The 13,880-nt window shown below is 41.8% G+C and overlaps 1 protein-coding gene across 4 annotated transcripts in view; it reads left to right on the top strand.

The window, feature by feature from the left end:
• Positions 1-5,762: 5,762 nt before the first annotated feature.
• The window catches only part of samd11 (sterile alpha motif domain containing 11), a 55,566-nt gene continuing 47,448 nt past the window's right edge, over positions 5,763-13,880 (top strand). Inside the window, exons 1-2 of one of the 4 annotated variants that reach the window (XM_039801924.1) lie at positions 5,763-6,593; positions 7,781-7,872. In XM_039801924.1, the coding sequence (XP_039657858.1) occupies positions 5,894-6,593; positions 7,781-7,872 (792 nt within the window). In that variant the 5' untranslated portion in view covers positions 5,763-5,893. Of the gene's footprint in view, positions 6,594-6,785; positions 6,865-7,780; positions 7,873-13,880 lie in introns of those variants that run through there. The other 3 variants (XM_039801922.1, XM_039801923.1, XM_039801925.1) reach the window with 3 other exon arrangements.

Here is a 13,880-nt window from a genome sequence, read left to right on the forward strand (position 1 = left end):
AGGGGTCAGGGTGGTGCACCATCACGGAAGGTGTGTGTCATTTGGATGCGCCGACAGTTTTTTATTAATAGTCCTCTGAAACCAGTCTGCTCATAAGAGTGACAGGGATACTAGTTTTGGAAAGAGATATTGAATTTAATATTTCAATTCTGTGAGCACCACAAATAATATTCCATTCCTCTCCATTGGGTGGTGATAGAAGACTTCGGAGACAGATATCTCGAGACCTGTTTAAGTTGACCAAAACTGTTCGCATGGCTCGATACCACTAGAGTTGTTCAGTACATGTACGAACAAATCACAATGAATCTTAAGTGAACTGACTATATTGAATCCATAGACTGTTAATATTTGAATCACTACTGTCACTGACTGAATCATAAGCATTGAGAAGTGGAGCGCCTCTCACTGGCGACTGCACGGTTGTCAGCTCAGATGTGATTCACAGTACGTTACTTCCTCGTTAAAAGACCACAAAAGCTACAGAAGCAATCATAATCTGACAAATCCTTCATAGATAATTTGCTGCAGAGCTATTAACCTTATGTGCAGTGTTGTATAGGATAGTATTGTACTGAACTGAACGTGACAGCTTGGGCTAGCAGCAGACTGAGCGTACTATTGAACTGAAAGTTGTGTGTACGAATGGTGATGCGTTCACCTACTGTAGTAAGTACTGAACTGCATTTGAACTGTGATGCAACCGATTATCTATGGAAAGAGTACAACAAACTACAGTAACTATGAATCTTTGAATCTAAGAGAAGGAAGTGATCTGAATCGGCAAAGCGATTTGTGATGCTAATTTCTAATTTGGGTGAACTGGCTTCTTAAGTATTGATTTCAAATTAAGAATCTGAATCACAGAGCAGGTGACCAACGAAATAAAACCTGTTTGGATGTTCTCTAGGCTCCTGAAAAGTCTATAAAAGTAGAACTTGTGGGTTAAATGTTCACCTGTTGGTTTCAATCTCCAGTGTTTGGCTAAACGCTCCAAGCTAAACTTACATTGTTTCTGTTTTTTTCTTTTTGTTTTTTTCTTTCCTCCAGCGTCTTTCTCATGTCTTATATTTGTTTGGGGAGAACTAGACAAGACATAGGCCTACTTCTTAGGCTTTCTAAAGAAAACCATACTCTGCTTTAAATAGTTAATTACTCTCGCCGTGTCTCCGGCGGTGTCTGATGGCGGGTGGGGTGGGGGTGGGGGGAGACTTCTGTCTGTCTTCCTTTTCTTTTTTTCCCAGTAGGGGCAGGCCTATATATTTTGCAGCTCATGTCTGAAAGGCTGGCTCCAAGCACTAGGGGTGGGCTCTCGCTCTCTGATGGTTTTCCAGTGAGTATTTGTCAGGTCAGACTGTGCACCGCCCGGCGGTCTCCGCTCCTCTCCCCGGGTTATTTATTACCTCTCTCCCCCGCCGGCAGCGCTGCGGCTCCGCGGCCGCTGCCAACAACGGCGCAGAGGCGGGGGCCGCGTTAGGGGGGTTCCCGTGGGCCGATGATTGGAAAGGAATAGACATGAAATGCAGCATGAGGTTGGACAGAATTTCAGGCTTATTACTGTACATAGCAAAGTAACCGTCCTTGACATGTGCAGACTGATCTCAGAACCAGGAGTGGACTTTTTTTGTGTATGTGTGTGTGAAACCCCAACCTAGTATGTCTGAAAGTATAGTATCACCATTAGTGCTGCAATAATTACTCAATTAATTGGTTATAAGAGCAGCAGAAAATGAATTACCAACAGTTTTGATACTTTATTTTAACCGTTAAGTCAAATTAAAGGATTTACTGCTTTTCTCAGTTTCGTATCACAGTAAATCAAATATCTCTGGGGTTTGGGACTCTTGGTCACATTATACAAGCAATTTGAAGTTGGCACCATGGAATCTAACTTATGATGGGCATTTTTACTTTTTGCTGACATTTTGTAGGCTAAATTATTAAATTAACAATCACAAAAAAATGAAAATAATCACCATCATTAATCACTATAGCTTGTCCATGATCATGTTGATCCATGATACCGCCATACAGACAATTTGCATTATACTGGAAGACAGCCATCTACATTATGTAAACCAATCTACATTATTCAGTAGCTGTGTACTGAAAGGAAAAGGGGATTTCCAAAGTGGCAAAAAAGAGAGGAATTAATCATGTATTATTTGTATTATTATTGTTTCAGTTTCCCTGAGTTTTATCTGAGATAAAAAGCTGTTTCACAGCTCATTGATACTTACAGCAACCTGAACGCCAGTTAATTTAAAAGTCATACAGACAAACTGGCAAAAAAGAAAGAAAGAACAGTGAAGTTAAAATGTCTTGAGATATAGAAGAAACATATTGTGAAGTTGGTGACAGTTTAACATTTCTATGTGACATAAGATTAGTGTAATGTTAATAACAAATTGGAAGGAACCATGATGTCTCTCAGTATTGCTGATTTGTTCCACCATCCTAAAAACCTTGAACGGATGAATTTTGTTTTGTTCTTTGATAGATTAGTTTTCTTCTTATGGATATTCATGAAATCTGCCAATGCTACAAATACAGAAAATGTTTGCTCAGTTTAAAATGTTGATGGTTTTGGTGTCACACTCTGAAAACACTCACCACATGAATCACACTTGAAACTACATTCAGTAATAGAAAGAGAAACTAGAGGAGACACCAGTGTCTCTGTTGAGAGTTGGTATTTTTGCATTTTGAGAAACAGGCTCGCATTTTCCTTTAAGGTTTATCAGTTTTGCTGTGAAATCTTAAACCACACCTGTTGTATTGAAAAGTCATATCATATTAAATCTTATAAAATATAGCTAGACTATCAGATTCCATGCTTGCAGGGTTATTTCTCTAAATTGTTCTAAAATGTTGGAATAGAATTTAAAAAAAATTCTGTTGTGCCATGTGAGAACACATAAGCAATGTGAGCAGAAGTAACTGGCTAGACATAGCAAGATACATTTTTATATATTTATGTACTGATATTGGTATTTCCTAATTCATTGTAAATTCATTGGGTTTAAGAGCAGGATTTTCTGTGGTTAGTTTTTTCTGTCATTTTAGATACACAGGACTCTGCCACACTGTAGTAAAAGAAGCAAGAAGTAAGAAAAGGTTGAGGTAGAAAGGTTAAATGAGATTTCCCCATCACATCAAGCATTTTATGAAAGAGACACAAAGGCTGATGGAAAAATCTACTCAGTTTACAGCGAACCGATTTATAAAGATCTGAAGGTTGAAGTGTCGTCACTGTACAAGTTTGGGGAACCCCTCCATGATGAGCCATCGAGAATGAGTCACGATCAGGGACGGGAGTGGGTGTAGGAGTGGGCATGGGTGTCCCCTGTATGACTGGTTTCATCAGGGCTCTCCCGATGGTGCAACCTCCAGCGCCAACGCACGCATCAACAAGGTTTCCATCGAGACATTTCGATGTGGTAAAGGCTGGTTTGATAAAGAGAGAATCAAAGAGCTTCTCATCTGAAATGTAGTGTCCCACTTCCTAGAAATGGCTTTTATAAACATACGCCATAAACGTCAGCAGCTCATGATTTATATCACTGCTTCTGTTCAGTGCACTCACCTACATGTGGGGAGTGACATTATTGTTTAGTTGAAAAATGATTTTATTTCATTTTTCAGACTGTTTCCTTTAAAGGTAGCTTTTGGGTAATTGATTTCAGGTTTCCGTTTTTTCTGTAGCTGTGAGTGTAAAATCTGTTTTGGTCTCTTCCTGATCTACAACCCTACTAATTCCATTACATTCCCTTCAGACATCACAGCTCCTCAGTTCCAAAAGGAAAAATGTCAATCTACAGTCCGTCAGTCTTTGGTGAGGTAGCTGGCATGCGTTTTTGTAAATGTCTGCCGTGTGTTTGCCTGCCTGGTCCTGGCTGTAGGCTTTATACCAGTTCTGGCCAGGCTGTGGTCTCTGGCCTTCCCGTGCACCGCTTCCGCCTGCGGTGTGGCGTGCCTTCTTCCTGTGTGTATCAGAGGCAGTTTGGCCTGATTTATAGGCCCCTGACACACTGCGCTTTAGACCCCACCTCTGCTGCTGGAATGGCTATTCCATGTGTTGGTGGTGGATCCACCTGGGTGGTTCTCCACTGATGGGGGTCAGATGTGGTCCTGCTCACAAGCTCCAGAAGCTCAGGGGAACATGCCCTGCAGACAGTGTGGAGAGAAAGTGCTTTTAGAAAATGTGGTTCCAGGCTGAGGTTTTTGCTTTAGTTAAAGCAACACAATTGCAGCAACGGTTGCACATATTGATATGATCTGTTCTTTTGAATTATTCCATATCTACACCTGCTTGTAACCCAACATTAAATCAAAATACAAGTCAAGGAATATTGACAAAGGTTGGGTTTTGGTTGGTGCTAGAGTTTAAATGTTAAACAACCAAAGCACTTTGATTAAGGTTCAGCTAAATTGTTAGCCATAGTTAATTTCTGAAAATAACTTGAGGACTCACACGCAGGTGTCAAGAGTCTAAAGCACATCTCCTCAGACCCACCATTTTGCCATTTCAAAGTGAAACATCTTCATTTTTGTAATATCTGACCATGCATCACACTCTGATGTTGTAGTATTTTGCAATTAAAAACATGAATAGTTTAAACCTATTGCACTTGGTTATCAACAGGTTTCACAGTGCCTGTCATACATCTAAAAATAGGTTTAAAAAATCCAAAATATAACCCCTTTCTTTAGGTTTTGTGATGTTTAAGTACAGTATGTTTATGTAAAACATTTAACACAGACAGCTCTGCACACACTGTTGGACAGTTTTAGGCTTGCTGAACTGGCCGCAGCAGGTTAGTGGGAAAGGTGGTGCCACTGTAAGTGGAGTATAACAAAGAGGGGGTTGAATTTAGACGCACAAGGAGAACATAAAACACGGTGTGTGGACCTGCGGCTGATGTCATGGGTAGATTTGGTGACCTCTGTGATCCTGACCACCTCTATGTGTATGTTCAAAGGTGAAGGTCTGGTTTAAGGCTGCTATTGTTAGTGTTTGGCTTTTAAATTATTATAAAAGACCACGTTATTGTTTTGGTAGAATTGTACACATGTTGAAACTGTTTGCCTGTAAGCTGGAAGCCTGGTTTAAGTTTGGTATTAGTGGGCTTTAAAATAATCATAAATGTGTTGTTATATTGGGGGGTAAAATGTATGGTCTTTATAAATTGTAGATATGAAGACACAGCTGTTAAACCTCGTTTTAAATTCAGTGCATCGGTGGAAATGACAGTTTACTTCTTTATGCTCAATGATGGCTCCTCCATTTTACGCACTGAAGCGCCGTCCCTCGCAGTCCCCCCTTCTTCCTGTGGCTCTCGCCGAGTCTCCGCTGTTTAAATGGGCCAAGTTGAGAAGCGGCGGAGAGTGCAAATCTTGTTTGGTCTGGGTCTGTGAACTTCAGCGTGACTTCAACGACATACAAAGGGGCTAAAAACAACTCTTTCCAATCTTATAAGTGTATAATGCTGCGCAAATACTTAGGAATATCAAGCTTGATATGTTTGGCTTGTGGTTCTAAATAAATGCCATATGCCACATTGGTTTAAGTAACAGGAAAAATGTGCCATTATCAGTTTCTTTTTTTATTGTCTTCATTCGCTGTGAAATTGTATCTTGGCCACAGTTGGTAAACTCCCCAAAGCTGAATCGATGTGCGCTGTTTTTTTTTTTTAAAGCAGTGAGTCGCTTTAAAATGTTTGCCTCTAGTCAGTGGATTTAAAGCCTATAAAAAAACTCTTCTAATTTCCCCAGAGGCAAAGAAATAAGAGACACGACGCGTAACTGCGACTGGTAATGATCACCGTAGGTAACATAATGTCCGGGGCTCAGGGCTAACCATGTCAGGTATTAACAGAGCGAGTGTGATTAAATGTGGGAGGTAGGAGCTGCGAGGCTGGCGGAGAGCGCTGCTGCCACTGCGAGCTGGAAACTATTGAATGGGAATCTATCCGGCAACTTCACCAGACGGCTGTCTCACGGCGACACGGGGGCTCTGCGTAAAACCAAGCGGCGCGTCTCCAAGTCTGGGTCAGCCCAACTCACAGACGGAGAGGACGCTGAAGTTGGATCGGGCGAGCATATTTTTACTTGTTTCCGGCGCTCGGCTCCCACTAACATGCCTGCCATCAAAAAGGAGAGGCTGGATGGAGACGACATGGCATTGACTGCGTTCAACCAGTCCGAATACCTGGCCCCTTTAAATGCCACCGCTATCCCCGTGGTGACCCCGCATCCGCCGCCCTACGACCACATTTTCGCCCATCACCGCGCGTACTTGGGGCTCCACGACTCGGCGCTGCATCACCAGCACCTCCACCATCACACGGACGACTTAATGCTGGAGAGGTTCTCCTCCATCCCCGACTTTCAGCCCTTTTTCGACAACGGGGAGCCGTGCATCGAGGTGGAGTGCGGGGAAAACAAGGCTTTGCTTTATATCAATAAATTGTGTCAAGGTAGTAAGGGACCCTCAATTAAATACAGGGGCGAGTGGCTTACCCCCAACGAGTTCCAGTTCGTCAGTGGACGAGAGACTGCCAAAGATTGGAAACGGAGTATTAGACACAAAGGTAAGAACAACCTTCAATGTCCTCACGGTTCATTGGTAGAGACGGTCGGACATCTCGCCGTCAATTAAACACTTTTTAGACGCCGCTTATTGTGGGTACAAACTTGGGTCTCGTGGTTCGGTGCTTAGTTTTGGAGTGAAAGGGTTACAGCAGCCAGAGCGTAAGGAGACAGATGAGAAAAGGCGCATATCCTCCACATACCTTCCGAGGCTTTGACACAGAGTTTGGGCTGCGAACCGGGGCATTTGGAGTTGGCTGCACGGGGACTGAGGTGAAAAGTTAGACATATATAATTCAATGTGTGACATTTTAAATATGATTTTTTTCCTCGTTATGGGATGAGTCGTTCCGTTGAGTGCAGCTGCACGTGTGCATGGGTGTTGACACTTAAAACGCATCGCATGTTAGGTTTGAGATATATTTTTTGAAAATTAGCGTTTTGTTTATCCAATTAACGTCACAGTTTGTGGTAGGCTAAATGTGATGATTTTGCAACCAATTGCAGTTTTCAACTAAATATTAATTGTAGCTGCCTTTATCCATATATGAATTTTGTAGGTGTTTGTTAGATTTTCCGATACAATGACCTTGGCATGATCACAGTGATACTGCTCCTGTATTTTATATGTGGACATTTAAAGCATAGTATTTAATCCAATAATTAGCGTTGTGCCCGCACGCACGCACGCACACACACACACACACACACACACACACACACACACACACACACACACACACACACACACACACACACACACACACACACACACGGTTACTCAGGCAGAACTGACATGCTTTAAGATGTGTGGTGGCAGGGTGTCGCCCCCAGGTCAAAGATGGTAGGCAGCCTAATAGTTTAATATACCGATTCCTACAGACATATGACAGTAGGCTGCTGTCTCTCTGGCTCACCAGACTTGACCTATCGGTAGAATTAAACTTTGGGGCAAAAATGTAGAGAGATGACTCCTTCGATACATACTGTGTTGATTGGATGATTTTTGACTAGATGTGTCTTGAAAACTTTGAGTCCTGAGATGCTGTGGCTGAAGAAAAGGGCAATTCTTAAGCAAGTTGATAATACCTTATCACATGCTGTGTCATGGAGGAGATGAGTTCACTGGCTGGGGAATATGGTTGGTAGTATTCACTAAAAGTGTTTCTCTTGTTTTTTTCTTTTCCAGGGAAAAGTCTCAAGACTCTTATGTCCAAAGGAATCTTACAGGTGCACCCTCCAATCTGTGATTGTCCTGGTTGTCGAATTTCATCTCCAGTGGTAAGAATATTTCATTTTCTGTCAATGTTTTTGCTTGGTTTTTGCTCAGCTAAATTGATGATGAATGCTTGTATTTGCTTGGCTGTTATATCAAGCCAAGTCAATTTTATTTATAGGGCATTTATTTAGCCCATAATTACAAATTTGCCTCAAAAGTCTTTCAAATCTGTACTCTCGTCATTAATGTTTTTATTTATATTCCAAATAGACCATGTATCCTATTGTTTAGATTTAGTTGAGCTAGTTTGAAAGCAGGACTGGCATTCTAATATTTCTTTGCCATATTTGTGTTGTCACCCAGCTTTACATATGTGAAACAGTGGGTGAGTGTTTATTGGAGCATTGTCTTTCTCTGTAACCTTGATGGTGAAGACCCTACAGCCACACATGTCAACTTTGATGGTAATTTTTCTCAGCATGAATATCAAATCCACTTTCAGCCTTTCACTGATGCAGAGTATCAAAGTGCCTTTTATTCAGAGGCATTGAGCTGTCCAGTGTGGCTGTTTGACGTTAGGTGTCGTTGGTCGGGATCTTCTGTCCCATTGAATCAGTTTCCTCACCTGGCTGCTAAACTTTTGTTTGCCTAGTGCTTCCCTCAGGGCTCGGCCAGGGGCACGAGGCCAAACCTTGAGGCCTTGCAGGTGTGTCATGATTACAGCATCACTACTCTGTGTGTTTGTGTGTGTGTGTGTGTGTGTGTGTGTGTGTGTCAGCTTTGAGTAAGCACACTGCCGGCTCACCGTCGCCAAATCTGTTCACGCAGGTGCAGTGGGTTGTGAGTGTGTATGTATCTTTGCGTGTTTGTGTGTGTGTTTTTATCACCACGGCGCGCATCTGTCGTCGCTTCCAAGCACTAATCTTGAGGGAAGGGTGTAAGAGGCTTAGCGAGCTACTGAGCGTGGCTACTGCTGATTATTGTGTGCGAGGCACGCAAGGCAAAGGCGGTTTAGATAAGCCAGAGGTGTTTGAGTGATACAGGTGAACTGGTGACATTTTTCACAGCCGAGAATGAAGACCTGTACCCTAACTCTAGGGTTCAGCCTAACAAATTACCTGAGGGAGGTAGGGGGCAGAGAAAACAGATATGCTTGAAATGTTCATGTCTTATTTTTTACAGAAGGATTTGAGAATCTAACCGTGGTTGCGTATGTTTAGGCTCATCACAGATATCAGAGTGATTGGCTTTTGGCTTGCTACGGCTTGTACGGTTCCACTTAAATTACAGCAGTGACAGTGTAAAACTTTGTTTTTGACGTAAGCAGGGATACGAGAGCTTTAAGGTTGTTGTAGCCTTCTCTCCCTCTCTTCCTTTCCTTGTCTGTCTGGTGGTGAAGCCTGAAGTCTAACCCACCAAGTGAATACCACCGTGACACTTTTGCGGAAGCATGCACACATGCACGCACGCACGCACACACGCACTCACACACACACACACACACACACACACACACACACACACACACACACACACACACACACACACACACAGGCTAAGTATGTTGGCGGTGAGGGTTAGGCAGTGGAGGGAGGGCACTGGGACTTGGCCTGTACTGGCGTCTCCCTCTCTCCCCACTGACTCCCCTTAGGCCATGGCAGCCAGCACTCCCTCACTGATGAGCTCTCACACACACAGACACACACACACACACACACACACACACACACACACACACACACACACACACACACACACACACTATATGCCTGCCTACTGACACAAATTACCTCATGCAGTCATTTATTTTGTAAGTTTGACAGCTGAACTTTGAGTGATCTTGTTTTGCTATAGGCATGAGGCAAGTGATCATAAAATAGTGCAGCAGCTGGTGGGAAGACTTTTCACCTGCCTGCTCAGAACTCGTGGAAGTTAATGTGTCAGTGTCGGCCCTGGCACAAGCTGTTTATAATGACATATCGAACAAACTGAACTGTTGTTACACTCAACAGTATAACATTTAAATGTGTTGATAATTTTGTTTATCCACACTCCAATATGCTATTGATAACTAGCTGTCAAGGTGTGTTAGCTTTCTATTAATCATGTTATTATGTGATTATCAGGTACTTAAATGAGTTCTCAGCTTTAAATTGTTTTCAAAGGTGCCCCTTGAAGTTGTTAGATTCTGCTTATTTTGTGTGTTTGGGACCGCATGTCATTCTTTTGCACGTATACAATATACTCAAGATTGTGAAGATTATTCTTGGCCCTGTATGTTTGTGTTTTTGTCTGTATATTCTTATGCGTTACTTTGTAGCTGTGACTCTATGCGTGCATGCCTGTGATTATTTGTACGCCCGCGATGACTGGCAGACTTGCCTGCTTGCTGTGTGTGCATGTGTGTGTTTGTGCGTGTGTGTGTCTCTTCCCGGGAGAGCTGGGCTTCCTTTGCTCTGTTATTTCAGCGGAACTGGCGGAGGCCGGGAGGAAATTACACTCCCCTCCTCCGGCTCGTAAAGACCTCCTCCAATCAAGGGCTCCTCTTGCAAAGAGAAATTAAACACAGAAGCAGGCACACACACATCCATGCACAAACACGGACATAGATAACTTATAGTCTATCTCATTACATTTTCATAATGCCACTTCCAATAATGGTAAAGAGGAGAAGATAATTTAAAAAAAAGGGCACCATGTTGAGTGGAATAATAGAAGTTGAGCTGTTATGTGATGTTGAGTTGTATTCATAGATCAGCTACCTACTGTACACTGCTTCTGTTCTGTGTTGTGTTTGTGCTTGCATGTGTGTTGCCGAGGCTATGTTGCCATGGTAACCCCGGATTCAGTCATTGGCCCAGAAGTGTGCACAACAGTGGTCGTGTTGAGTGTATTTGTGCACTTTTGTGTGCCTGTCTCTCTGAGTATCGGTCAAATTAGAGATTAAGTGAGACTCTAATGATCTCTGTATTGTGGGTCTTAATCTCGCTTATAGAGATCAATATAAATTGGAATGTGTGTCACACACATAGACATACCGTATACAGTATACACACACACATTCAAAAACTCTTTTGTGTCTCTTGTTGTCTTTCCGTCTATAAATTATTCAGTTAAAAAAACTATTTAATTTAGCAAATTAGCATTAGCTTGTACTAGTGTGCATTTCAGCAAGATGCGTGTGTACATTTTTTTTTATTTTTTTTTTTTGCTTCTTAAAATATTGCTCACTACTATATGACTGGATTCATGTGTGTATGGGTGCGGACCCTTTTAACAGGCAGCTAAAATAAAATAAGCCAAATGTAGTTGATCACAACAAAGCCAACAGCCGCGTTATTTCCCTCCTCCCAACATCTCTGTGTGTGCGTGTGTGTGTGTGTGTGTGTGTGTGTGTGTGTGTGTGTGTGTGTGTGTGTGTGTGTGTGTGTGTGCAGCAAATGTGTTTGTGCTGTTTGTTGGTTTCATGTTGTGATTTCTCTGATAGTTGCAGGCTCGCTCTGTCACATCAGGCCTTTGCAGACAGTAATGTCCTGTCATAGTTTTACTTTCGTACATCCATCCGTACACTCAAACAAGCACATACTGTATATAAACACAGGATTACTAGGTAGTAAGTAAAATGTATCAGTGTTATACAGTTAGAGTTATATGTACAGTTTTTGATTAGTACTAGTTTGTCAGCGATGTAGGTGTAAGAAAGTAGTTACATTTTTAATTTTTTAATTTTCATAATCTGTATACCTTACAATTTTTTTATTTGTTTAATACTAATAATGTGCAAAAAAGTCAGTATGACAAAGATTTAATTTTTAGTTTTGCCAGCATAAATGAGGGTCATCTGAGTTTATCTTAGTTTTCCTCCACAACAAAACTGATACGTATCATTCCAATTACCTATACCTAAATACACAACACACAGCTACATTTATGAAATCATAAAATCATAAGTGTAACTGTGTGTTGTATATTTAATGAAACTATTTAAAGTGTGTTGATTTTGATTGTTAAGATCCAATTTGACTCGTGTTGGGACCAACACAGCAGAAAACATCAGTTGAATTTACCAACCACAACTTCATGCTTGCCTCCGTTTCCTCTGTGTTTGTCTGGGGAGAGAAAGGCCCAGTCGTTACCTGTCCATAAAGCTCCCCTGCGGCGGCCTCGGTGGGCCTATCCAAACACACAGAGGGAGAGAAAAAGGGAGGAGGAAGGAGAGAAAGAAACGAGAGGGAAAGGGTAGAGCGAGAGGCGCGCTGACATGCTTGACTGCACCGTCACTGACCTCACAGCGCCGCCCCAGCAGCAGCGCCCCCATCCCCCACCCCTCCCCCTTGCCGCCTCTCACCCTCTGTGTACCCCTCCCCCCACTGCTCACCCATCCCTCCCCTCTTGCCCTGTGCCGCTTCACTGGGCTGCAACTGCCCGCTCGGCTCAGCGTGTGGGGGCCGAGGGTGCAGGGGAGCATGAGTGTGTGTGTGGGGGTGGAGATGGGGGACTTGGTCGCATGCCTGTCCGTCCTACAGTGCTTTCTCACTTTTTTCTCTTTCTCTCACACGGCCTTGAACAACCAAGTGTTGCCTGAAGTCTGTACATAAACCACACACACACACGCACACGCACACACACACACACACACACACACACACACACACACACACACACACACACACACACACACACACACACACACACACACACACACACAAAATCTGATTTTACCAAGTACGAAATACATTTGCACTTATAAGGAGTTTTACTTGATAAGTTTGGTGCTTGATCTCTTGGCAAATTTATAGTTGCATTTCTGATGTCATGCATGTTCTTTGTACAATATGTATTGAATAATGCACATAATGCAGCATGTGGAGCTGCTCAGGCAGTATTTTAACATCAAAACAGAATCTTAACTTTAAAAGAAACATCTACCATTAGCTCTAAATGACGTCCTCTAGCCAAAATATATCCAAAACTTCAAAAGAAAATGACGAAAATGAAAACAAATATAAAGCCAAGATCTGTAGTGTTTTTTGTTAAGAATATATCTTTAATGTACCCATCTTCACGGTGGAGTGTGTGTTAACATGTACTGTGGTTGGAGATGCTCACTATGCAAAATTACATATAAGATTTATCGAGTTTCAAAATTATAATTTGTGTGATATTTTTTCATTGCACACCAAGATGTCACAAATGTTTAACTATTATTCACAGTATTTTTTTATGCTTGTGTACTCTCCCATCGCAGATATGACATTATTATTGATAGGATATGCTATAAATAAGTGTCCCTATTACATATATACATGTACATGTGTTTTTTCACAATAATGGTAAAAAATCAGTGATATACTGCATAAATGACTATACCACCAGTACTAGTGTGCTATTGGCAAGTGTATGTTTTTGGTGGAGGAATGTGTTATCATGTTATCATATAGTATATGGCTTGTCAGTTTTTCTGTGGCCTGCACAGCATTGTGTGCATTTATTACTTTAAGTGTTTTGATTCTGAACATGCATCAGAAAGGTCATAGAGTGCAGCAGATGCAAATGGGTGTTTCTAAAAACAAACATGGCTAGTGGTGAAGAAAAATAAAACACCAAAATTATTTTTGGGATGACAGCAAAACAGCTTTCATATCATAACTAACACAAAGTAAAGTAAATTTCATTAAGGTGCGCTGTGAATTAATCAAAGCAAAAACAATGCACACCAACTCAGTCTCTTCGTTTTCTTCTTGTTCTGTCGGCACTAATAATAAGAGATTTTTCTAATGGCGACTACAAATCCTTAGACATTATTCTGCCTATCAAACACATCATATTACCTTTATTATTCGGTTACTGGGAAAATATGGTTACTGCGAATCATGTAAACACTTTAATCAACCTATACTTTAATCTGATTATTCACAGTAATCAGGTTTGCATACTGAGCGATCTCAATTTGACGAAAGCTGACAAAAGTTGTAGCTAATCACCTTTCATGGTTGCACCTGTGAAAATGTCAAGACAGGTGAGTCGGAGATAAGGAGGTGAGACGAAACAAAGTAAGAATTTTTATTTT

The sequence above is a fragment of the Perca fluviatilis genome, chromosome 5 (assembly GCF_010015445.1).
Source record: "Perca fluviatilis chromosome 5, GENO_Pfluv_1.0, whole genome shotgun sequence".
Taxonomy (NCBI): Eukaryota; Metazoa; Chordata; class Actinopteri; order Perciformes; family Percidae; genus Perca; species Perca fluviatilis.